The sequence below is a fragment of the Gopherus evgoodei genome, chromosome 11 (genome assembly GCF_007399415.2).
Source record: "Gopherus evgoodei ecotype Sinaloan lineage chromosome 11, rGopEvg1_v1.p, whole genome shotgun sequence".
In the NCBI taxonomy this organism is placed as follows: Eukaryota; Metazoa; Chordata; order Testudines; family Testudinidae; genus Gopherus; species Gopherus evgoodei.
In genome coordinates, this window is record NC_044332.1 from 22,743,255 (window position 1) to 22,770,546 (window position 27,292).

General features: G+C 40.1%; 1 protein-coding gene across 3 annotated transcripts in view; it reads left to right on the forward strand.

Moving 5' to 3' along the window:
* SATB2 (SATB homeobox 2) overlaps positions 1 to 21,834 on the forward strand; it is a 157,167-nt gene extending 135,333 nt beyond the window's left edge. For all 3 annotated transcript variants that reach the window (XM_030580906.1, XM_030580908.1, XM_030580907.1), the window contains one exon: positions 18,708 to 21,834. In XM_030580906.1, coding sequence (XP_030436766.1) covers positions 18,708 to 19,163 — 456 coding nt within the window. In that variant the 3' untranslated portion in view covers positions 19,164 to 21,834. The remainder of the gene's footprint in view (positions 1 to 18,707) is intronic.
* The last annotated feature ends 5,458 nt before the right edge of the window (positions 21,835 to 27,292 follow it).

Sequence of the window (27,292 nt, forward strand, 5' to 3'; positions counted from 1 at the left end):
TTTCTGGTGTTTCATTTTGGAAGTGAAATAAATGTTTTCCCTGTGGCATTTGAAATTTTAATAATCCATAATAAATAAAATCATATATAATAACATAACTGGTTTCACTTGGCACTGCGATCTTCTAGATGCATTGCAACTGCAGAAACATAAATAGTTACAGCCTTCAAAAGCCCAGTTCCTATTTGCTAAATATACTTGGCTTGCTTTAAATTCCTTTGTGTGCAGTCATTAATACAATCCTCTTTGACAGCATTTAATTAAAGTGCTTTTCTCTATTAAATTCATTAAAACTTTTTTTGCATACAACTGTTTCCCAGACAAGGACCTGTAGGCCTCTCTTTAAATAACTTCTGTCTCCTCATTGTAAATTGTTAATTAAATTTAACTTAGACTGTTTAAGATGGCTGGGAAAGGAAAGCCAGATTTCAGGATATGGTCCCAATCATGTCTATGATTTTTTTTAATACATTTTTCTGTGTAGCTATAGACTGTATTTCATATTGTTTATGATCATTGCTATACATTTAAGCTGGAACAAAATAAAGAAATAACCTAAAGAACTAATTTTCATTACAGTTTTAAAATGTGCATATTTTTAGGACAGTTCTTTAGCCTGAGAGTATTTGCATGGGAGGAGAAGGGAGGGAGTAGTTCAGTATTAATAGATTATTGACAGTTTAATGTCTTGGCACCTAAACAGCCCATAAGGTATAATAAACAGGAAGCTGTCTGATGTGAGAGCAGTCAATAACATATTCAATCAGAACCTTTCAGTTAATTGCTGGTTGACCTCAGAGATTTCCTGTAGGAAGTACTGTCTTTTCTTTAGAACTAGAAGAACCAATATGGTTTTCAGATTTTAATCTCATGATCCTTTTTCTTATGTTGGCTTGGACAATGGTTTTTTGCATTGCTCCACTATGGGGCATTGGAACTATACTAATAATTTTCTTTCACCTGAAGCTTTTTGAGCAATGTTTTGCACACTTGGGACCCTTTTAAGTGCGCTCTTCTGTAGCCGGGTATTGCAGATGTGAAAAAGGTTCTATTATTACAAGATTGGTCATTAAGGGGCTTAGGGCTAGATCCTGCATTCCTTACTCAGGCAAAACTCCCATTGACTTCAGTAGAAGCGTTTCATGAGTTAATAAGGAGTATGGACTACAGAATTTGGCCTTTCGTTTATTTGATAAGCAAGGTAAAGTAGCCGTTTGGGGTCAAGCGAGTTAAAGAAAACAGAGTCTAACCAGGGTCAGATTTCTTCAAAGCACATTACATAAATTAGGCATTGTTCTGGTACCTCTGTACATGAGCATATTAAAAATAATTGGCCTGCCTTCCCTAGGTGCTAAGCAACACAGCTCCCAATGATTTCAATAAAAGGTCACTCAGCACCTCTCAGAATCATACTCCATGTGTTTTACAGGTGAGCATTGAACACTGATGTGTGTGCTGGTCTTTACAAGTGCAAAACAGGTCTTGGTTTTTATTTAGTTTCTCTAATTTCTGTACTTAGCTTCTCTAATTTTTTTCAACTGTGTATCTTGATAAGATCTAGATAAGCTACAAAGGCAGGCAGGCAGGAAGCAAGCCACAAGGGCATTTCTGACCCTGACGAACTGTAAACCATCTGCTCATTTGGGGAGGAAGGCTGCATGGAAAACTCGGTTGGAAACTGCAGTGTTTTTTTCTCCAACTTTCGACTTCCAAAGTGTGTGCGTTCCTCGTGTGTGATCGCTTGTAAGTGAACGGCTGCAGTCCTGGTTTGAGGCAAACTGGTTTGGGTCTCTTCATGACAATGACTACTCTAGTCTCCCCTGGAAGCTTTTGTAGCAGGGCCAGGTTAATTTACATTTCATTAAGTCAAGAGATTTTTTTTTGTCTCTAGATCTTGCTATGATTGTGTCTTTAGCCACTTATCGTGCACTTCAAGCTTTTCCTTTGCTGAAAGAAGTACTATTGTTCTTAAACTATAATTTTCCCTTAGTTTTGATTCATTCCTTTGGCTGGCTTCTTTGCCCATTTGCTTAGAGAAAACCTCTTGATGCCACTCTAGAAGCTGGATTCTGTTCTCACACTGGCTTTACATCAGGGCCGCCCGGGGGGGGCGTGGGGCGTGGGGCGTGGGGCAGGAACCCTCACCAGAATATAGTATTTTATAGTATTGCAATTTTTTTTTATGGAAGGGGCCCGCAAAATTGTTTTCCCCAGGCCCCCTGAATCCTCTGGGGAGCTTTACACTAGTGAAACACCACTGACTTAAGAGGAATTACTCCTGTTTTACCCTGGTGTAAGTGAGATCAGAATTAGGACCCATATCTCTCTATGGAAATGTTCTCTTGGGTGCTGCCTATAAGTGTGTGGATTGTAAAAGGTTGTAAATTTCCTGGTTTCAGGCTTATAGGAGGAGTAAGGGAAAATAATGGAAGAAGATGACCCCTTTCCTGGAGTGTTGCAACTGATTATAGTAGTTTTGATTTATGCTCTAACCAATTTTAGTGGGAGATGGAACAAAATCATGGTGAAATGCCACAGAGTCAGCGTACAGGTTCCAAGATACATGCCTTGCCCTTGGGCAAGTAATAGCAACATGTATGCATTTAACTCTGAGAAGTTGCTGGTTTGAAGATGTTTTAAGTAACTTCCTAGTTTCATCAGTACTTCTCAGCAAACTGATGATCGGTGCTGCATGGACTGAAGGACTCCTACATGGAAGACGTATATATTTAAGTTCCTTTTATAAACTACATTGCTTCTTATTTTTTTGGGTCAGTTCTTCCATTTGTGTAGGCATACAGCCCTTATACATGCCAACAGGAGTTATAGGAGTAGCACAGTGGAAGTTTATAGCAAGAGGATCTAGTCTTCCATTTCTTGGTGGTACAAAATTATGTAAATAAAAGATCTTGCACTTATAGTGCAAATCTAAGGCTCCTCTTACAGGGATCTCTGCAAACCTCCTTTAAGCCTCGCTGTATCCCTCTAATGTAGGTAAGATCAAATGTAGTAAGTAAACTGGGGCACAAAATGGTCAGTCGTCTTTTCCAAACGAGTCAGTGACAGAGCTGGACTAGAACTCGGAAGTCACGACTCCCAGTCACTTGTTCAAACCGCTAGAAATTTCTTAGATTATGGGGCCAGAAGGGAGCATTGTGATAATCTAGTCTGACCTGCTGCATGACACAGGCCTTCCCTGAATTAATTCCTGTTTGAAGGAATTAGTAGCTCCATTGGGAACAGAAGCCCACAGACTAAGTGACTTGCCCGGGGAAGTCTTTGGGAATTCTGGGAAGTGAATCCAAATTTCAGGAGTCCCAGTTCAGTGCTTTAACCACAAGACTGTTGTCATTATACTTACACTGCCTTTGAATACTTTCCATGCCTTTGCATCAGCCATCCACGTCTACACTGAATTGTTTCCATTTTTTAATCAAAAAGAATGAAGTACATTTTATTTTTCAGTTGCATTTTTGCCTAGTTTTCTGAACGAAAACATCTGTATTGCCAGTATTGCACAAGTGCAAACAATATAGGAAACCTTTCCTTACAGCCTGCAAGTTACAACATCCGTCATCTAATATAGGAAAACTGGTACTGGTCATAATTAGTGTCTAGTGAAAAATGGCAATTGACACAAGACTAGCAAAATGAGATAATCGTCCAGTGTTTTCAAGACTTCCATACCTTTTCAAGAGTGAAACGCAAAGACAAAGGATCTTGGTTATAATTCCCCAAAATCTACTGTCTTCTGTCTCATAGTCCCTGGAGACCTCAGCACTTTGATCATTTGACTTTATTTACCCAATTTTAAGCTAAGGGTATAATAAAGCGTATTATGCCAGTTGTGTGTGTGTAATGCTGGCTATTTTGCCTTTTACCATGGCAGTTGATTATAATGCGGTGTTTAAGACTTGCGTTCTAAAAAAAGGAATATTTATACTTTTATGTGTTTGATTCACACAGTACAGTTTGCTCAAGTCCTGTTATTAAGTGCACTGGTGGTTACGTCCAGAAAGCAAAAAACATGCTGAATAGCGTTTTATCAGCACAAATGTACTATTTTCACTAACCATAACAGGCAGGTTCTTCTGACTTCTGAGTGTCCCTATTGTAAAAATTAACAGAACAGTTGGATATTCTTGGAACCCCAAATAGCCATGTGTGAGGACTAAAACAGTTTGATGGGACAAATAATTACCCGCCAGAATAAAATGTCTAATCCAAACATATCCTCCCTTTAAATAATTCAAAACCCTCTTCTTAATCTAAGTAGCTGGAAAACTGCATGATTATAGTGGCGCCATTTGTGCCACCATAGTTATGGGGTTTATAACTTGACCTTAAACTTTGCTCTAGGCTGGAATTTGGCAGGACATGTCTCCCGCAGGCTAAAGGCAAATCCTTTATCGTGTGTGGAAAAAAGAAGAAAATGCATGGAGTGGTAACTTTTTGAGATACACAAAGTACCAAAAATATGTCAAAAGTTGAGATTCATTTTTGGATGACTTTGACTGAAAAAGTGGCTCTATTATTCAATATGGTGGTTTTGCCAGCTTTCAATTAGGGATGGGCGAATTGCTCTGGATAAAATAAGAACCAACCCAAGTCTTCACCAAAACCTTGAACCGCACCCTAACCAAATTCAGATGGAAGGACTCTAAGTACAGTAGTGCCTCAAAATGCCATCGCCCACCTCCAGCTGTGCAGGACACATTGATCCTTCCTCTCGAAGGAGGTTCTGGCTCCAGCAATCCAAGCATTTCTCACCTTCAGACTCGACTGTTGCAGCTCCCTCTCTCTGTGTCTGAGGGTGGGTCGGCACAGATGCTATAGCATATACAGAATGCAGCAGCTTGCCTCTTGAGCAGGAAGACATAACCAGAACCACCCTATGCATGTTTTGCATTCTCTAGTGACTTCCTGTTAGGCCTTGAGCAGGCTCCAGAAGCTTTGTCTAGAATTGTTATGGCCCTCAATGAGATGGTGTCTGGATGCCTCTGAGGCAGCCTCTTCATTTGGCACCTCCTCTTGCATTAGTTGGCAGTCTATAGTGCCCAGTATGCAGTCCCCAAGAGCTAGAGATGGGCCATTCTCAGCAAAAGGCCATTTATTGTGGAAGTCCTGCTGTACCAGAGATCAGAAGGAATCCAAGCCTGACACTGGTGGCAGTTTAGATGCTGTGATGATGAGCACCCCAGAGATACCTTGAAATGGAGAGAAGAGAGCAGTGATGCCCTCCTCCACCAATTGCTGCTCAGTTCTTCTCACCACTTTACGTGTAGGCTCTGCCAGGCTGTTCTCACAATGTTTGCAATCTAATCTGAAGCAGGAAATGCCAGAAATCTTGATAGAAAGCTGTCACCTCAGAGGTTTCCAGGTCAAGTTCTCAGACTCAAGAGGCTTAGGTATTTAGAGTGCTTGTCTCTTGGGCCTGTCACTCCAGCTCAGGGGTAGGCAGCCTATGGCACGTGTGCCGAAGGCGTCATGTGAGCTGATTTCCAGTGGCACTCATACTGCCCAGTCCTGGCCACCAGTCCTGGGGGCTCTGTATTTTAATTTAATTTAAATGAAGCTTCTTAAACATTTTAAAAACCTTTTTTACTTTACATACAACAATATTTAGTTATATATTATAGACTTATAGAAAGAGACCTTCTAAAAATGTTAAAATGTATTACTGGCACACGAAACCTTAAATTAGAGTGAATAAATGAAGACTCGGCACACCACTTCTGAAAGGTTGCCGATCCCTGCTCCAGCTTGTGGCAAATGACCATGTGTATCTCCATGTGCTGGTGGTGGCCACTGCACTTTGAGGATGACTCATTACTGATGGCTGAGTAAGGCAGAGTTTTCACCTTTAAATCCCTTCACGAGTTACAATAGGGAGAGGACTGCCTTTGCTGCACCAGGGAGCCATTAGAGCCCTTCTGGCTGAGACATGTGCAGAGAACAGAGCGCATCCACCAGCTGCAATGGCCATACCAAATCCCCTGCCTGTGCTGCCCACTTTTTGGGCTGATTGCTTCCCCCTCTTTAAAATGAGAGATTGCAGCCACCCTGTGCTACAACCCACATCTATAATAAGGCCTGTCTGCCATCAGAGACCCTGCAGCCTGGTTTTCACCAGCAGAAACTGGAGTGAATCTGGCCTGTTTTCCACATAGTACGTATCCACATAGTAGGTATGTGATGGCTCCACCTGTTGGGTAAATAATGTTGTTTATAAAATTCTCATAGTGCAGATAGATATTGGAGAGGAGTGTATTCTCTTTCACATAAAACTACGATACAATAAACCTAAGGATCTGGCTTAAACCAGAAAGAGATGGGAAATTCAGAGCTAATCCAGTGATCGTTGGCTTGAGCTCATTTACGTTCTACTATAAAATCAGGTACTTCCCATGCACTGCACGACGATGAAAGTTTTCTCTGTGTTTTTGTGTGAAGAGTTTAGTTAGTGTTTAGTTAGTGTTAGGAAAAGTCACCCCATCCAGACACCCATGAATTACTTTGTATGTTCAGGGTTATACATTTTTTAAACATTATACTGGCAAAATAGTAACTCTTGTGCAGCCACGTGCTGTCTATTAACCTAGATCAGGAAGGGGAAATAAGCCACGCATTACTGGAAAATAAGGTCATGATTGTGGTAAAGTAATGGAAGAAACTTTTCTCTTTTTTTAAGACTGATTTGTAAACATTCTTCAAACAACTGTGAAGACCGTAATTCTATGTTTTAAAAAAATTCCCATGCCCAGATGTTTTTTATAGTAACCATAGACCTGTCCAAATGTTATCTGGTCATCCCCAGTTGTCGCTGTGAGTCATATCACACATGTAGCCTCTTAGCAGCACAGTGTAATCAGGCTGTAATTTATATTTTATCTCCAGTGATGATAGCTTTTAAAAATGTTTTGTGGTGTATTTGCTCTTTGATGCATGCTAAGCCCCTATTAGCATTAATAGGAGCAGTGTGTGCTAGGAGGGGAGAGTACACCTCTTTTTTTTTTTTTTTTAAGTCAATGAGATTAATTGAATTTTGCTAACACTTTACACTTATCACTTCTGATGTGATGGCAAATGCAGTATACTACTGGACTTTTTTCCAACTCATATTTTTTTAAGGAGAATGGAACAGTTCACTCCTTTGTCTCCCTTATCTAGAAATGCGATTAGTTTGTTGCTGCTCTAATAAAAAAAAAAAAAAAGAATACCACGATAGCTCAGTCCTTCATTTCTAGTCCTCTGCAAACTGTTGGGTGCACAATGAATGCAGGATCGATCCCTTGTTTCAGAAGCTCTTTGTTTGTTCTGTCTCTTGCCATTTTTTTTATCACTGTTTATTTCTTGTCCTTAAGCAACATGACTGCCATAAAGCAAAAGGAAGGGTATGGAATGTTTGCTGGGAAGCTGTTGAAGTGAATTGCACTCAACTAGTTCCTCATTCCCATTTAGAAACTGGGCTTGTACTTGAGTTTGGGTTCCTTGTGGAACCTTTTTCCCTATCCACCTCGCTCAGAGAATTAATATGTTGCAGATGAAAGCCCTTCTATCTCGCTTGTGTGGCTATGTTATTTATTTATTTTTCAAATTAGCTGTTGTCTCTTTGCAACTACAAAGAAGAATTAGGGCTGTTGGTTTAAAGATCATTTTAACCAACTAACCCATAAAGATTTATTTGGGCCCTGATAAAAGGAGTTGCATTATATATCACAAATTGTGTGATTATCTTTGGTGCTGGTATTTACTCTTGTGAAGCAATTATTAAACTGCATTTAAAAAATAAACACAATACACGAGAAATGCCACTAGCATTTGGGTTACAATATTAAAGGAAGCTCAGACTAAAACTAGATGAAAGTGAACATATATATCCATGTCAGACTTCCTACCATTTTGCACGCTCATATTGATTTCTTTTGACATGGTCTTCTTTTATTGAACACCATATTTTTTTTTAAATCCCTTACCCATAACAGTACCTGCTAGGAGCAATTGTAAAAGGAAACCAAAGTATATTAAACCTGCCTGAAGTCAAAATGTAATCTAACACCTATAGTCTGCAATTTGTCATCACTTCATAGATACTTTTTCTTTTTTAATAACAGTTTGGCTTTTCCTGACTTTTGACCTTAGGATACTGTATAATCCAAGAAAAGCAATGGAACTAAACCACAGTCTTTAACACAGCTTTATGGTGTCAAGATGTAAAATCACAGACATGTGAATGAACCTAAAGAAAATACTTCATTTGGGGCTGTAACTTGTGCTGCAATATTTATCTAAATGAGTATACTTTGCAAAGTGCAAAAAAAAAAGTCTCACACCACTTCTTTAAAAGGAAAAATGAGCACAGGTGCAAATTGTAACTTCTATTACAGTTTCTCATGCAGGCATTCCTAAAAGCCTGTAAAGTGTCTCAACACAGGAATTCTGTCTAATTAATGCTTTTTGCCAGTGTGACCCAGATTGGAAATCCTGTTTGTGTGTAGGTTTGTTTACTGCAGTGTTTTGTTCTGGTCTATTCTTGTACAATACAATGTATTAAGCTAACTCTTTGCAGTCTGTGGGCAAGATACGTAAATATAGAGCTCTCTGTGTGTGTGTACATCTGTATATGTCTCCAGTGGATTAATATAATATAGCTAGGTAGTACATCTTCCTAGGCATGACAATTGGCTGGCTGATTATAGTAAATGATAGCTTGCTAAGGGTTAATCCAAGCCTTGGAGAGTGGGATACCCTGCTTATGAGGTGTATGTCGCCACTGACAGAGCAGCATGGGAACCCTTTGATTGCAAAGTTCAGTCTTGCAAATGGTGATTATGAGTCTAATCCAAAGACCACAGAACTCAATGGGAGTCTTTCCGTTGACTTCAGTGACCTTTGAATTAGGGCCAAGGAAAGTAACTGTTCTGAAGTGGATGTTTAATGTGTTAAATTGTGAATTGAAAGTCCCATGAAGGACCTGGTCCTCTGACTTCATGTTACAGTAGCTTTATGGGAACTGATACTGCCCAGGGTAAGCCAACCTCAGAGCCTCCAGCTGCTCTGAGTCATTTCTGGCAATATAATCCCTGCAGAGAGAGAGCCTGTACTTAGAAAATTTACTGTATTCTCCTTTGGGAAGGTAATCTTATGACCCAGTGACAGGGATGGCTATGAGGATGAGGGGGGGGACACCTAATAATAACTTCAACCATTTCTGAGAGAATGTGTTAGAAGTAATGATCTCACAGACTAATTCTCTTTGCTAAGAAGGAAACAATTGAACCGCATTGTAAAACAAAGAATTTGGGGTTTTGATGACACAAATCATGTAGAAATATGGTTCCTGTTTCTAATCAGTTGTGACAGTTATATAGGCAACAAAACCTGTTTTTCACAAAGTAAGCTTTGTTAACCTTTAGCTAGCTGGCAGACATTCAATGCACAATGCAACACATACATATATTTATTCAATTGTCTTATTGGGAGGTGGGAGAGTACATGTTCCCTTAATGACTGGCCATGTTGTCATCTTTAGTTCTAGATGGGGAGAGAGTGGGGTGGAAACTAATGTTAATGAATCTAGACAAAATTGAATACTGTGCTGATGAAGAACTGTAGATCAATGGTGTTTGTCCAGTTTGGTTTGTTGCTATGGGACCTACATCTGGTAGTCTTCACCTGAAGCCTGTTTTCTCATCCAAAATCATCTTAATGGAGATGGGGAGCAGCTACCTGTAAAATGGAGCAGTGGCCTTTTCCCCCACCCCAATATTTCTTTGCTTTAGATTTGAAAAAGACCACAAAACCTTCGCTTATTGCAAGTAATCCAGCTCACTCCCGTAATGATATACTATATTATATACTTTCCTAAACTTAATCATTCAATATCTTACTTCCTTCCCTGCAGGCATGTACCATTATATTTTACACATGGCTCCCAGCTGGTTTTCATTGTGGCCTTCAAAACATATTTCAATACTGTGCGATTTAAGACTAGTCACTCTGTCTTTTTAAGTCAACTTCCATCGTATTAGGTTTTTGTACGTTTTCTGTCGGCGGTGGTTCGTATGTGAAAAGTGAATGTTTGTGTGTGTTTAGAGTACATGGGAATAAAGCTCTATTTCATATGGCATCTTTGGACAACATCCCTTCTAAAATGGCTTAGAGTGTAATACTGCTTCTACAGCTCGAAAATTAAATCTATTGGACGGACAGAAAAGTAAGTCGTATGGGTAAGGGGTGAGAGATATCTTCAAATTAGATTTGAAAGTAGGTGGAGAAGTAGTGAGGCAAGGAGACAGGAAGTCCACTCCAGAGGCCAGAAGATGCAGAGAAGGAGGCTGTTAAACAACGTCATGCACCATTGGTGTGTAGGGATAGAAGAGAGCCGTGCTAGAGGAGCAGAAGGAGAGTGGGGAAAGGAGGAGAGTGGGGAAAGGAGACCTGTGAGACAAGCATATAGAGCAAGTCAGTGGAGAGTTTTAGAAACAAAGGGGGCAAATTTGAACGGAATCCTTCAGTCATTAGGGGGCCACGGAGATGTCTAAGTAATGGGGAGGCATGGTCATGCTCCTGGGACAGGGAAGAGAGGTGTGTGGGAACAGACTCTGTATAGTACGTGTGTGTCTCTTGCCATCAAGCAGATAACCAGTTTTATTTTGGAAAAATGTGTTTATTGCATATTTCTTTCTTCTCTGTATCCTCCCTCCACAGTCCAGCAGACACTTCATGCATATTCTTCTTTGACCGGTCATCGATTATAACTTGCTACCTGTACATGTGTATAGAGTAGACACACATGCACATACCCCATCCTTTAGCTATAAAGAGAATCTGCAGCGATGCTTCATTCTGTAAGTGAGCCAGAACAACATTAACAAAAATCCTAGAGTACATAATGTGGTGTGCAGAACACCCATTAACGTCCATAGGAATTTTGCAGAGAAATCAGAAAAATGATGACCCTAAATTCTAGAACTGGAACTACAATAAACTATATAGTTTCCTTTGTGACGGTGTAGTGTGCAGAACGGTAAATGTCATAATTGAACAGCAGAAATCAACTAGTGCATTTTATGAAGCTTGTCCAAAGGAGTTGTTTACAAAACATGAAGTTTAATTCTCACTTAAATAAGAGAAATAGACCATTGGTCTACTTCCCAGAGAAATACAAACTTCTGACTAATTCAAAATAGGTTAATCACCTATGAAATCAGGAGATACAAAACTGTTCATTATTTGTATTTGGAGGAATTGCAGAGTGTGTGTTTCTGTCCATATGTATCTGTATTTATACATCCATATAATACCACTACAATTTGCTGTTAACACCAGTCTAAATTCAGAGTAGTGCCACTGAAGTCATTGGGGTTATTGTAGATTTACATTGGTGTAACTGAAAGTAAATTAGGACTGCTTCTTTAAGAAGATATTAATTCAGACAAAACCCAACCTTTTTCTAATATATTGTACTAAGCAGCCATGGTCAGCATATTCCCTTCTGGGAAGGGTAGGAATGTTGCTCCATCTCAGAAAGGGTTAAAAAAATTACAATGTATTTATCTTTTTTTTTGCACAGCCCTCTCTTTGATTTGATTGCTTTGAAGATGCTGTAGGCATCCCTTCATTTCCTTCAGATTAAACCTTTTACTGCTGCTGATCCTGTATTGTTGGGGTTTTTTCATCATTATATTTGATTGGAAGTCTTGTAACATTTTTCAGATGGATCACTTCTCATGCTGTTTATTGAATGAAAAAAAAAAGTCACTTCCAATTCCAATGCGAACAAACGGAGTAACTCATACTCTTTCTGGATGCTTTCATACCTATAATAGCTGCTGCCCAAGTTGTGATAAGTAGTATTTCTTGAGGCTTCTAGTATGCAGCTTTCTGAAGTTCATACTGTCAGTTTGTTCATGTAGTTTAAATTTCTTGTTATTGATGGCTCTGTGTTTTAGAATGCCAAGGTACACAACCATTGGAGACTGTTCAGGAATGGTCTGTGAGAGGACATACACTGGGCCAGATCATTATTATCTAAAAATATGACTGAAAATCTCTTAGAAACAAATCCATGGACACAATAAAATCTTCAGAGAATTTTCTAATTATTCAGTTAGCTGGAACATTATGCTTATTTTATTGCAGGAGACAGCATAACAGAAAACACAGCTTTTCATTTTGGTTTTATTTATTTATTTATTTTTTTAACTAGTGCAACTTCTCTGATACCCCCTGTGTTTGTATGTACAGAAATGGAACTCTGATCCACTGACATTGACTGTGTTCATTCAATGAACACCCTTCCCTGTCAGAATTGTACCAACCTGCATTTCACCAGTGCTGACATCTGCCTTTTAACTGCGGAGGGCAGCCCTGCCATGGGCAAGGCTAGTGTTTTTATGCCTAATGCAATTAGGATGTTGAAGTATTGTAGTTCTCACTTTTCTGCTGATGCTCGCATGCCACAGTGGAACACACAAACTTTCTGTTGTTTGAAAGTGGTGAAGCGAGAGTGCCAGGAACATTCATTTTAATTGGTCGAAGTTATTTAGGCCTTACCGCTATTTTATTGCTCAGTGCGTTAGAGTTCTCCATCACCAGCAGTTACTGTATCATTACAGATGTGATTTTTGCATCTTCTGGGCTGACTGTTGGTATTGTATGGATTATTAATCTCTGTACAAATTATCTGTCCGTTCAAACAAACACGCACATGAGTGTGTGGATAGAGTAGAACCAATCTAATTCAGCACCAGATTCTGCCTCCTTGAGTCACAGTGAGTAGTATCTTAGTTGACGAGTAGCCCAGCTGATTTCAGTGGGACAACTCATGGAGTAACATGAGTAAAGGTAACATAATCTTTCCCTAAATGTGAAAGTGTCAATCTCAACTCACTTTTCAGCAATAGTTTAATAGCAGCACATTTCTGTGAGGTGTCTTATTACTGAGACTGCATTACTTTTACAAAATGTGTTACAGTACATTTATTAGTATAGTGTGAAGAGTTATGGTAGATAAAATGACATTTGGCCAAATAAATATGCCCATGGAAATCTTTTATGAGAGTGGGTCTTTGTCCAGCTAGCTGGAAGAAAAGGGGCATTACCCCTTCAAGGTCTCCCTTACAGCAAATGAGAAGAAGGGGAAAAGTTTACAGGGATGGCAGGAAGCAGTTGAAGCCAGGTTAGAACAAGAACACTGTATTGCCCTTCCTGCTGACCAGAAGAGTGGGGTGTATTTATCCCCCTGTAGCCTTGTAAAGACCCTCTTTACCTGGATTGAGCTGGCAGTAGGGGGATTATAATGTTACTACTTTCAGGGAAAGTGTGGAACCTTTAATGAAGGGGGGAGACAACCTAGTGACAGATGATGTGGAAAAATCTGATCTACTTAATGCTTTTTTTGCCTTGGTCTTCACCGACTAGGTCAGCTCTCACACTGCTGTCCTGGGCAATACAGTATGAGGAGAAGGTGAGCAGCCCTCAGTGGTGAAAGAACAGGTTAAGGACTGTTTAGAAAAGCTGGACATGCACAAGTCTAGGCGTTCAGCTCTAATACATCTGAGGGTGCTGAGGGAATTGGCTGATGTGATTGCAGCGCCATTGGCCATTATCTTTGAAAACTCATGGCAATCTAGGGAGATCCCAGACGACTGGAAAAAGGAAAATATAGTGCCAATCTTTAAAAAAGGGAAGATGGAGAACCCAGGGAACTACAGACCAGTCAGCCTCACCACAGTTCCTGGAAAAATCATGGAGCAGGTCCTCAAGGAAACCATTTTGAAACACTTGGAGGAGAGGAAGGTGATCAGGAACAGTCAACATAGATTCACCAAGGGCAAGTCATGCCTGACTAACCTGATTGCCTTCTGTGATGAGATAACTGGCTCTGTGGATCTGGGGAAAGCAATGGATGTGATATATCTTGACTTTAGCAAAACTTTTGATATGGCCTTCTATAAGGTGGATAGAATGCTGGCTAGATTGTCAGGCTCAACTGGTAGTGATCAATGGCTCCATGTCTAGCTGGTATCAAGTGGAGTGCCCCAGAGGTCTGCCATGGGGCCGGTTTTGTTCAACATATTTAACAATCTGGATGATGGGATAGATTGCACCCTTAGCAAGTTTGCAGATGACACTAAGCTTGGGAGGGGTGGGGGGAGAAGTAGATATGCTGGAGGGTAGGAATAGGGTCCAGAGTGACCTAGACAAATTGGAGGATTGGGCCAAAAGAAATCTTATGAGGTTCAACAAGAACAAGTGCAGAGTCCTGCACTTAGGACGGAAGAATCCCATGCATCACTACAGGCTGGGAAGCAACTTGCTAAGCAGCAGTTCTGCAGAAAAGGACCTGGGGATTACTGTGGATGAGAAGCTGGATATGAATCAGCAGTGTGCCTTTATTGCCAAGAAGGCTCATGGCATATTGGGCTGCATTAGTAGGAGCATTGCCAGCAGATTGAGGGAAGTGATTATTCCCCTCTATTCAGCACTGGTGAGGCCACATCTGGACTGTTACATCCAGTTTTGGACCCCCCAGTACAGAAAGCATGTGGACGGATTGGAGAGAGTCCAGCGGAGGGCAACAAAAATGATCAGGGGGCTGAGGCACATGACTTACAAGGAGTGGCTGAGGGAACTGGGCTTGTTTAGTCTGCAGAAGAGAAGAATGAAGGGGAATTTGATAGCAGCCTTCAACTACGTGAAGGCAGATGACAGAACAAGGAGCAATGGGGGAGGTCTAGTTGCAGTGGGGGAGGACTAGGTTGGATATTAGGAAACATTGTTTCACTAGGAGGGTGGTGAAGCACTGGAATGGGTAACCTAGGGACATGGTGGAATCTCCATCCTTAGAGGTTTTTAAGGTCAGGCTTGACAAAGCCCTGGCTGGGATGATTTAGTTGGTATTGATCCTGCTTTGAGCAGGGGGTTGGACTAGATAACCTCCTCAGGTCCCTTCCAATCATAATCTTCTGGGATTCTTCTATGTAGGCGTATATGTGGTGGATGTCCAGTGCAGGTACTCAGTATGGAAGGGATACAGTTATCTAATAAAATGGATTGGAAAAGGATTTAAAGGAAATCATCCTTCATGGGAGTTGAGCAGGGGAGCTTGGGGCTCCTATGTCTTGTCAATGGGGAGCTTACCCCACTTCCTTCTCCTGGTCCCTTTAAGTGGGGCTGAGGAAGAGGGTTTAGGGCACCTACATCCTAAACAGTTGGGAGCCCGCTCCTTCCTGCATTGTACAATTTGTTGCCGAGTACTCCCAGATATTATACATGAATAAAGTTGTAGCCTAATTAAACCATATCCATGGCCTCCTGTCTTTCTTCTGGCATGGATGCATAACGAATAAAGGTCACTCTGATGCAGATACCTTAATATTTGTTTTCTTGTATGCTCAATTTGGCAATCCACAATGGAGCCGTCTCTTCCAGTATTAGTTTGAATTAGCAAGGTTCTGCTCAGTGTGTGTGTATGTGTTATATCTTGGCTTTCTCGGAGAGAATAGCTGCCTTTATATAAAATTCAGTCTGTGCCCTCAACAAATTTCTATCATTTTAGTTCAGGGGTCAGCAACCTTTCAGAAGTGGTGTGCCGAGTCTTCATTTATAAACTCTAATTTAAGGTTTTGTGTGCCGGTAATACATTTTAACGTTTTTAGAAGGTCTTTTTCTATAAGTCTATAATATATAATTAAACTATTGTTGTATGTAAAGTAAATAAGGTTTTTAAAATGTTTAAGAAGCTTATTTAAAATGCAGAGCTCCCTGGATTGGAGGCCAGAACCAGAGCAGTGTGAGTGCCACTGAAAATCAGCTCGCGTGCTGCCTTCGGCATGTGTGCCATAGGTTGCCTACCCCTGCTTTAGTTCTTCTAAACAATTTTAATGTAGAGTTGATTTTAACAATAATTTACATGCAAGATGTTTGAATATTTAAAGCAAAGACTTGAAGGATACTTTTCAAGTGGGGAAACAAGATTTCCTCCTTTTTTTGTGAAATATCAGGTCCGTATTGATTTTGTTAGCTCAGTAGCTTTGAGTTCTGATCAGTTTTTCCCTGCATTCTTAAGAAACCTCTGGACAAAGGCAGCCTTCAATCCTGTGGGATTTTTTTGTGTGTGCCAGTAATATCTGCTTTATGGACTTTGCTTTAAAGAAAGCATCGGTAACTCTGATATAGTTCTAACAATTCAATGGAAGTTTCACCTGAGGTAATGGCTGAGTAAGGCCCTTTCTGAGTGATTATAAATGGCTGTTAGGATTCTATAGGAATTACAGATGCTTTCTTTAAACCTGCCTCCAAAAAGTAGATGATATAATAGTAGTGAAAACCCTTTAGAGGGTCAAAGACTGAAGAAGTGAAGAAGTGAGCTGTAGCTCACGAAAGCTCATGCTGAAATAAATTTGTTAGTCTCTAAGGTCCCACAAGTACTCCTGTTCTTTTTGCAGATACAGACTAACACAGCTGCTACTCTGAAATCTGTGTTTGTTCAGAGGCTTCCTTAGAATGCAGGAAAATTAATTATTTGAACTCAAGGCTATTAAGTTAACAAAATGAATACAGACGTAGTGCAGTGAAACCTATTCAAAGGACACTCTTCATAAGGCAGGTTCTTATCTTCAGAGACGTTCCCAAAGTATCCCCTAACCCAGTGGTTCTCAAACTTTTTTTTTTCCACAGACCACTTGAAAATTGCTGAGGGTCTCAGCAGACCACTTAATGATCTTTCCAAATGTTGTTTGTACCATTAGCTAAGTATTGTAAAGAGCTTTGGATAAAAGCGCTATATAAAAAAACCTTAATAATAATTAACATTTTTTTGTTCTACAAATAAAAGCACACAACTCATATTTTAATATCAGTAGTCTTACCTTTCTAATCTGATGGATGTGCCCTTTCTACCCCACTGCAGCAGCCCTGATGAGGCTGGGATGGAGGGCCATCTCTCCCCAGAAGTGCAGCCCTGGAGCTGGGGAAAGTCACCTCTTTCTCTGGCCGCCGGAGCCCTGCATGTCCCAAATTCCTCCCACCCCTCTTCTCACCCCACTGCCCTCTCTCATCTACCTACCCTCTATTCTCCCCAAGGCCACCACCTCATCTTACATGTGCGTCTTCTCTAGGGTCCAGGCACCTAATTAGGGGAGCTACACCTGTGCAGCTGCACTAATTAGGTGGGTGACCCCTATTCTCTTGTGTGTGGCCAGCAGGTGTGCACCTTAGAGGGAATTATCCGCGAACCACCTGAATGGAGCTTGCGGACCACAGTTTGAGAACTTCTGCCCTAGCCATTCTGGTTACAACACTACCTCTCCTTCCATAGGCACCAACTTCCACTGTTCCCGGTGGGTGCTTGACCTCGCCCTTGCACCACCCTCGCCCTGCCCTCATTCTACCCCTTCCTGCCCCATTCCACCCCCTTCCCCCAAGTCCCTGCCCCTGCCTCACCTCTTCACCACCTCCTCCCCTGAGTATGCCATGTCCCCGCTCCTCCCCGCTCCCTCCTGGAAAATCCTGAGTGCTGCCAAATGGCTGTTTGGCAGCGGGAAATGCTGGGAGGTAGGCGGAAGAGTGGTGAGGCAGCACACTTAGGGGAGGGGGAGAAGGGGAGCTTGGCTGCCGTTGGGTGCAGAGCATGCCCTGGAGTACCCACGGAGTCGGCGCCTATGCCTCCTTTACTACAAGGGCATCTCTTTTAAGCAGCTGAAGTTTGTCTGTCCCTTGAGTGATTGTTTAAGACAGTGATACTCAGACCTCAGTGGTTCAGGAGCCAAATTAGCGATCGTTATTACCCCAAAGAGTCACAGTAGAGTGAATTCACTGTTTCATTTTCTCTCTCTCTCTCTGTGTATATATATCCATATGGAGCTATCGATATCAAAATATAAAATTCTCCCAGCAAAATGACTGACCAAGTATTATTAACCATCTGTAGTTGATAAAATAAGAACATAGTAAAAGCATCCTGATTGGTTAATAACTTAGACTGGTTAATAATGAAATCAGTGTTTTAATATCATGTGCTGCAAAGAGCCGCAGGAGATCCATTAAAGCGTCACTTGTGGCTCATGAGCCTCAGTCTGAGCATCACTGGGTTAAGACAAGTTTCACTACATTTAAAAAAGGAAAATACTGCCACGTCTGTCTGAAAAATGTCATTATATAAGTCTTTGTCTAAAAGCAGGTCTCATAGGTTTTAAACCAAATCATATCATTACATTGCGATAGCATGTAAACCAAGATCAGATCCCCTTGTGACAGGCACTGTACAAACACATACTGAGAGACAGTCCCTGTCCCAGAGATACAAAGGGGTGAAGTGACTTGCCCAAGGTCACACAGACCATCTGTGGCAGAGGTAGCTGCTTGGGATAGAACCAAGCTATCCTAAATCCCAGTTGACTCCCATGTCCACTGGTCTACAATGTCCCCCAACTTAATATCTAGCTCTGGCCATTTTACTTGGCCTTTCATATTTTGTCCATCTGAATCTGCATTTATGGTGCAGTTGCTTTGTGGAGAAGAAAGGGATTGGAGAATAAAAATTCACAAGTACATCTGTGTACTAAAGGGTGAAATAAAACCTTGTCTAAATTCTGTCCAACTGCTGCATATCTCAAGTGCCCTTTTTAACCAGAGGGCTGGCCACATTTTCGAATTGTGCAGAAAGTACATTGAATATGTGTATATGTTTAATTATATAGGTCCTGCATAGACAGCAGTCCCAGCCTGCAAAGGAAAACACACCTCCAAGAGAAGAGGCCCCACCTACACCTGCTGAGGACAGTTGTGCCAAAAAGCCAAGATCCCGCACCAAGATATCTTTGGAAGCTTTAGGCATCCTTCAAAGTTTTATCCATGATGTAGGCCTGTATCCTGACCAGGAGGCCATTCACACTCTGTCTGCTCAGCTGGATCTGCCCAAACACACGATCATCAAATTCTTCCAGAACCAGCGTTACCATGTAAAGCACCATGGGAAGCTAAAAGAGCATTTGGGAACAGTGGTTGATGTGGCAGAGTACAAGGATGAGGAGCTGCTGACTGAATCGGAGGAGAATGACAGTGAAGAAGGCTCCGAGGAAATGTACAAAGTGGAACCCGAAGAGGAGAATCCTGACAAAAGCAAGGCAACTCCTTCAGAAATTGATCAGAGATAATGTGAGCCCCTGATACAGAAAGCAATACATTTGATCCAAGGATTTTCTGTTTGTTTTTATTAATTTGTTTTTTCCTCTTTTTGCATTTGTTGTTGTTGTTGTTTCTGTTGCACACGATCCGTGTGAAAACTGAATGAATTCAGCATTGTCCAATTAAAACATCGCCTTGACACAGACACTTGAGTGTTACACTTTTATGTTTAACTGAGATAATAGTTGTAATCACATAGGATTATGCCTGTTTTTAATCTTGCACTTATGAAAGGGACATCTAGCAAGTAAACAGGAAGAAAAAGACCTATGAAATCAATGAAGGAAAATTTACAGCTCTGTGTGTGCGTGCGTGCGTGTGTGTGTGTGTGTGTGTGTATAGATATATAGATATATATACACACATAAAATTTTATATATATAAAAATTGCATGGGACAGAACTTTACAATCCGAAAGTATAGACTGTGAAATGAGTTCTTTAAAGATGAAACTTGTTTATGTATTAAAACCACTTCACAATGAGTTGCTTTGGCTTTTTGATAACTGCCGCCTGCTCTCAGGGTGTGGTGACTATTTTTGAATTCCTATTTATTTTCTATGTTTATCCCTGATTTTTTTATTATTGTTATTATATGGCTTCCTATCTGGCAACTTGATGGGTAATTTTTGAGGTATGTATTTAAAGACATAAATCAACACTGCCAAAAAAAGAAAAGAGAGAAAATGGGGGAAAAAAAAATCAGGGCACCTTAAAAACAACTACTATGTTAAAGTACTTTAAACCACAGTGCATACGTAAAGTGATACTGCACATTCCATTATTCAGACTGCCCTTTCTGTAGTGAACAGATGAATTTTCATGGAATTCAAAATGAGTAAAACTGAAATTCAGTGCATAGAAGACTTGTCCTTTAATGAGGTCTTGATTAAAAAATAGTATTTGGGGATTTGATGTATGGAATTCATACTATGAACCACGTTTTACTGTGGAGTTTATTTACTTGTTCTCTGTTTCAGTTCTTAAAATTTAGACATTTATACCTTTTTATTTTTTGTTGCTTTTAGTTTTTATTCTTATTTTTTGATTCAACATAAAGTCAAGTTAGGAAACTAGAATGTCAAAACCCACATGGGTAGAAAACTGTCCAGTTAAATGGATTGATAAAGGGGGTCTGCCACTCTTGGCTTCCCTTTTCCTTTCCCCTTTTATGTCTATTAAACTTGGGCTTCCTTTGTTTCATGCACATTATTTCAGTGGTACTAAGTGCTCTCAGCCACTGGCCTCACAAGCTGCAGCCCACATTCAGTGCATGGCAGCCCTGACGCGAACACATTTTTCAATCTTCCTGCAGCCTAGCAGCTCTAGGTAATAAGAATGAGCGGCGATATCTGTGTAGTCACCTTCTTGTCATAAATTGAAACATTTTCCCAGACACCTAACCTAGCAATTACATTGCATAAGGCAGAACTTATGCTGACTGACTCTTCAATGGTATGAGCACTAAAGCTGCAATCTACTATAGTTACCAACAGTTTGAGGCATCTTGTTGGGAGCAACACCAGGTAGCATTACCTCTCACTTCCATGTAATGATTTCCAAGCTACTATTGCAGCTGGACCTATTGCAGATTCCTTCTAAACTGCAGTCAGAACCGTATCTGCAGGGTTTCTTTTTTGTACGTGTTGTGCTTTTATGTAACCTTGACAAAGACCTCATGCAATATCGCTTTGAAAGTTATTTTCTGTTTACCACACCAGGCATTGTAATATAACTGTTAATACTATTTATATATTTGAAAGGTATAAAAAGTAGGAGTAAAAACAAAAAACAAACTTCTGTGTTGATATTTACTCAGAACGTACAATATACAGGGAGAAGACATGTTGCAATACAAGCTAATTCTAGCTGCTCAGTAACCTCTGGAGTTTTTAAAGGGACTTTTTCAAATAACGTTTTGAAACATAACAGTAGCTCTGCATTAATTTTATGTACCTTTGCAAAATGATGGTGGTTTGCTTAATTAAGCCCTTCTTGCTCCTCTTTCTTTATTTCTGTAGTATGCTTCAGCTTTAATCCGAAGTTCAATGGTTGCTGCTTTATGTTCTTTGAAGAGTTACTCTTTCAAAACTGTCTTCTTTTGCTGTTACTGAAATAACTCCATCTGTGTAAAAGGAAACTGATTTTTGCCCTTGCAAGATTGTTCATCGGTTGATGGCATCAACATTTGATATCTTTTACACTTCAACCAAAAATTTTATTAGATATTTTTTCAATGCTGAGTCTTGCCTTTTATTTTTTATTTCACTGCCAATTTTGCAGTGGTTCTAAGTGAATCTGTGGGCATTTTAGCCTGTGGTCTTGCCAGAACTTTGCGAATTACAATGCATACATGTCTATTTATTCAGTATCCATCATATAATATCTATTTGGAAAAAGAAACTTTTCTTGTAGTGCCTCTTAACAAAGCACAATTTTCCGCCTTTTTTGTGAAATAAAAAATAAAAAAAATCAAAAAACAAATTGTGTTTTATTGCGGTATCAACAATGTGAATAAGGATTAACATATTGTAAATGTTCTTTTTTCCATGTAAATCAACTTTATCTTTGTTATCACTAAGTGATAATTAATTTTTAACTTATGTGCATTGTTAGGCTGTTAGAATTTTTTGGTTGTTGAAATAAAACGCATTCAATAAATATGACTTCATTTGTCAAGTAATTCACTGGGCCTTATTTTCTTTCTCTCTGAGATTAAGTGAACCAGGCCTATGAAATAAAGGAAAAATAAGTGTTCTTATTTTGGAAATAAGATTTGATCAGAACAGCATTACCGGTCATTACAGATGTTTGCTAAATCCATATAGGTGATTGAAGTCAGTGGAGCTTTAGTGGATTAGAGCAGCTGAGAATCTGATGCATCATGTTACTGGATTTTTACTTTGTGTGTGTACACACACACACACACATCATTTGTGACAGGATGGGAAGGGAGGGGCATAGATGCATTGCCTTTCAACCAATTGGATCACGTTGTGCAAAGTGAACTCAAATGTATAAAGATATTTGTTAGCCCGCTCCCGTATTTCACTGATGGATATTTCTGTTTATAATTAAAAAGCCACAAATGACTGCGTGTCATGAAACTTTTGGAACACACATGTCCATGGTTAATGGACATAAAAAAAGGCTTTTATTATATTTATGGCAGGGCATCCTACTGAGTGTCTAGGGGAATGCCTCAAGGATTGATGTATCTGTGGAAATGTGTGAAAATAATTTTTTTTGAGGGAATGCAGATAAATGGAAAAAATTGCTCAAAATTCTTAAGCTAACAAAGTAGTGAGTGTCTGGGTTCTGTCCTAGCAGACAGAATTTATATTGAACTCCAGACTTAACACTCCTCGCTTGCTTGAGGTATTGTCATTTTTCCCACCCCCATCTTAATTCTATGGCTTGGACGCAGCAGTTCTTCCCTTAACGACTCATTTACATTCCACACGAAACATCGGCAGAATTCCTTGTTTAAAAAAAAAAGACAATAGATAACTGTGTCTTACGGTACCCAACCACCTGCTTGTCAGTTGAATTTTGGAATTTCACCAGAGACCAAGTAAAAACAACTGTATGTTAAATTAATGCTGCTGCACTTGGAAGCTACTCACACAAGCGCCATTTGGTTATGTTTTGTTTTTCTGGCACGCATAATTGCTACTTTTCACTTTATGCCACTTACCTTTGAATGAACCCTGGGGGCTTTTTCTCTCTATAATGGAAGTAATAAGTGCACAGCAATACTGTACCTGTTGACAGACAAGGCCACCACTAACCAAGCCTCTTTCATGTCAAAGCCACAGCTTACCTAGTACCTGAAAAGATGCCTCAGTCAGGCAGTCTTCAGCCCAGCATTAGGGACTGATCACTGCTCTGAACTACCAGTGAAGGCCTCATGCATAGCAGCTGCTGGACTAGGCCCTGGGGCTTCTGCTGACTTCAGTGGCCTTTTGGACCTGATTCAGCAAAGCACTTAAACGCGTACTGAAGTGTATCCTTATTCAGCAAAGGATCAATGGGATTTAAGCACGTGCTTGAGTTCTTTGCCGAAGTGGGAACTTGGTGGTCCAAGGTAATGAAGTTCTTAGAGCTGGTTTTAAATTTTCCATTGACATAAAACGTCAACAAAATACAGAAAATATTTCATAATTTCCCCCCATTTCCTGAGTAGGGCAGTTTTGAAGATCTTGCAAGGTGCTGAGTGCTTTGATCCCCATTTAAACCAATGGGTGCTTAGCACCTTGTGGCAGGCAATCAAAGAAATAGCAGTATTAATGTTTCCATCTATCCTCTAAACCTCTTTATACTCTCACTGTCTTTTTTTTAATTTGAAAAAAAAATCTTACAAACATATGGATACTTCTTCCAAACCCTTAAAAACAATCATTTAATAGCTGCTATGGTAGAAATATTTCTATTAATAATGCTTCTATTTTTCCACACTTTACCTGCTGCTGCTGTCTGTTAGGCATGTTTTAGTCTTCCAGACATATGTATTTCCATTTAAAAACCTATGTAACTGAAAAAATAAACATTTAAGATTTTTTAAAATTGTGTACAACACACTGTCTATTCCCTACAATTCATCATCATTCAAGTATAAGTATATGCCCCATCTCCTCCTTTGTATCCAGAAACCAATGGATCTCCTTAGGTTAGATTGATTAGCATCCCTAATTGATCAATGTTCTCTTGACAAGCTGGACCTGTTGGACATGCAGGAGTAAAAGCTACAGCACCCACGATAAGTTGGAAAATGTGTAAAATGTCCTCTTAAAAAGATAAGTCATTACCAAAAAAATCTCCATTTACAATATGAAGTGCACTGATTAATTAAAGATGCAGCTTTAATTTATTTATACCCATTAAAAAAACATACCTGTTTTAACACAAACTAAAGTCAACCAAAGGAGAAGTGCTGGCGGGCTGAATATTAGAGAATAGGAAGTGAAACAAGGCCAGTGTGAGGCAGAACATTTAGAAACCGTAAATCCTTGAAACCTTTAGCAACATCACTGGAAGCTATTAATAAACAATGCACCATGGGGAGAGGTGCAATTGACATGGCACATTAGGAGTGTGGGAGTGCTGACTTTTTGTGCTCCCTATCTGAGATCTTTCTCTTATTTATCCACAAACAGCATGAAAGGTGTTGCAGCTCATTCTCATTCAATTTACATGAAGCATGCATTCTCGCTCCTTGGCTGTGGTGCAGATCTCAGGAAACTTGCCAGACACGGTATGTGTGAAGGATTGTAAGGGGGTAGAGAAGGAGGAAGGCATTGGTCCAAATAATGATTTAAATAGCTTTTCTCCTTGATTGCTTTTGAATTCTTTGCTCATTGGTGGCCAGATTCTGATCTCGGTTACATAGATGTAATCAGAAGGAAGCAGCTTGGTGAAGGAAGTGGGGTTAAACAGCATGTGAAGTCAGAATCAGGCCCTGCATCTATAAAATGAAGGGCCAATTGCTCTGCTGGTTGTCCGTCTCCTGTCTGGCTTTGGCCATAGAAAAGGCTTCCCGTGCATATGCTGTTGAACAGCTTCTCTCATACCAGGTATCCAGCAGCAGTAGTATTCATGTTACCATAGTACATATGGGCCCTAATCACAGACCAGGATCCCATTGCACTAGGCACCATATAAACAGAACAAAAAGACAATCCCTGCTGAACCTAGGTATGTCTGCCTTTTTTCCAGTCCTGTAGATCTTATGCACACGTTACTCCTATGCAGGATGTGGCCCAGGGGCCTCGTTTCTGGAAAACACTTAAACACGTGCTTAAGTGCATCCATATTCAAGACAGATACTTAAGTGCATATAAATTTTAAGGCCAGAACAGACCATTAAATCATCCAATCCAACCTATATATCAGAGGCTATAGAGTTTGATCGTAACTCCTGCATTGAACCAAATCACTTGTGTTTAACTGAAGCATGTCTTTTAGAAAGGCATCCATTCTAGATCTGAAGACATCAAGAGATGGAAAATCCACCCCTTCCCTTGATAGTTAGTTTGAAAGGTTAGTCACTCTCACAGCTAACAATTTGTTATATTTCAAATTTGAATTTGTCTGGCTTTAATCTTAAACCATTAGTTCTTGTTACACTTTTCTTTGCTAGATTACAGAGTCCTTCTGTACCTGGTATTTTCAACCCATGAAGGTACAGTCCTGAACAGAGATGCTGCCCTGAACTGGGGCCTTCCTGAACAAGTCAAATTTTTTGTTGCTATTTTAAGGAAAATTCATTTTTTATTTACTTATGAGCCAGGCCTTCTCCTCCCTGGGTAATGTTTCAGGGTCATAATGGAGATACGAGATTTTTCTGTAAATATTTTTAGGGGAAGCGGGTGGACAAGGTATTTTTTAAGATTCTGGCCCATGAGAATGGTAAGGTGTTCTTGGCTATTTCCTATTATTCATATGGCTTTTTAAAAAGAATATATCTGAAATGACATTTTTGTTTCAAATCATTTCATTTAAAAAAAAAAACCCAGAAATTTTTTTTTGGGGGGGGGGAGGGAGGGAAAGAGGGAGACTTTGAATGAAACAAAGATATTCCATTTCCTTTGAAATTTTTAGAAAAGATTTCCCATTTTTTGACCAGCCATAACTAATAGTTTCATATAGAAGAGTAAGAAAGATATGTGGGGGTATCTAGAGAACTCATGGTAGATGCAGACATAGAGGGAGAACTGTGGAAGACAGATAACTCATTCTGTATCCTAGGACTGGACTGAGGTTGTAGCACCAGAATACATCAGCATCAAATGTGCTGGGTGCCAGAATTGGCAGAATACATGTGAAAAGACAGTGTTGAGGTGGAAATTTTCTCTGTATCTATTCCTATAGAGATAAAATGATCTCTGATCCTCAGCGTGGAGTGGAGTATTTATAGAGACCCAGAGCCAGGTAAGCTATTGGAGAAAGCAGATCCGAGGAGGCTATTTCCCCTCTGTTTCTTGCACTAACTGTTCATATCCAATAAAAAGTAATAGAAAAGCATTTTCATTTCTTGGGCAATGTCTGACAATACTTAGCAGTGTTGGAATTTTATTGATAAAGGCAGATGCCAAATACGTTCTGCAAACAAAACATATTGGTGATATCTGACTATTTAATTATTAGCTTAATTGTATATATTATTATGGTAATGCCCTATGGTCCTCAGTGGGGTCCCATTGTACTAAGCATCATACAAACCCATTAAAAATTAGCAGAGATTATAATCTAAATGTAAGTGGCTAGCCAGCGGCAGGTGGTGTGCTTGTAAATGATGGGAGACATAAACTGAAGTTTCGTGGCTGGAGGGTAATTTGAGCCCCAGTCCTGTAATGAGCTCTGGGCGGGCAGACCCCCTGCATTCTCAGGGAGCCCACTGCAGTCAGTGGGATGCTATCTTGTTGGAGTGCCTCAGGGGTCGCTACTTCAGATGCGAAACAGCTAGGGCCTGATTCTGAACTTATGACTGTGGTGTAAATCAGGAGTAGCTCTGAAGAGGTCAGTGGAAATTACATTAGTGTAAAATTAATGAGAGATCAGAATTGGGCACCTAAGCTTCCTAGACCCATGGTTCAAATTCCAGCAGAATTGAATCAGCCTTCTGCAGTAGATACATTCACAATGCATTTGGGTAATTTAACTATGGAATCCACAGGTCTGCTTCTGATCTTTCTTATCCTGGGTTTAATTCCACTGACTTCTCACATGCCAGTGTGAGAGCAAAATCTGGTCCAGTGAAATTATGAATGAATGAATTTGGCCCATTGAATCCAAGACCTGGTACGGATCTTTCACAAGAGACCTTACAAAGTGGGGTCATGTCTGTTGTGTGTGTGGTCAGTAAAAGTTCCATGCCAATTTCTATAATGACGACAGTTTGAATCGGTCCTTCGCCAACTTTTACCCTTCTTTCCTGCAAACTAATTCCACGTCTCTGCACTGTGGGGCACTGGGGCCTGTTTGCCTGTGAGCCTGCACCCCGGTTTGTACAACTCCGTGGGTTCCTTCAGGATGAAAGGGCTTATACAAATGTAGAATAGTCTATTACCACACACAGCAAACAAATCATCAGGGACGAA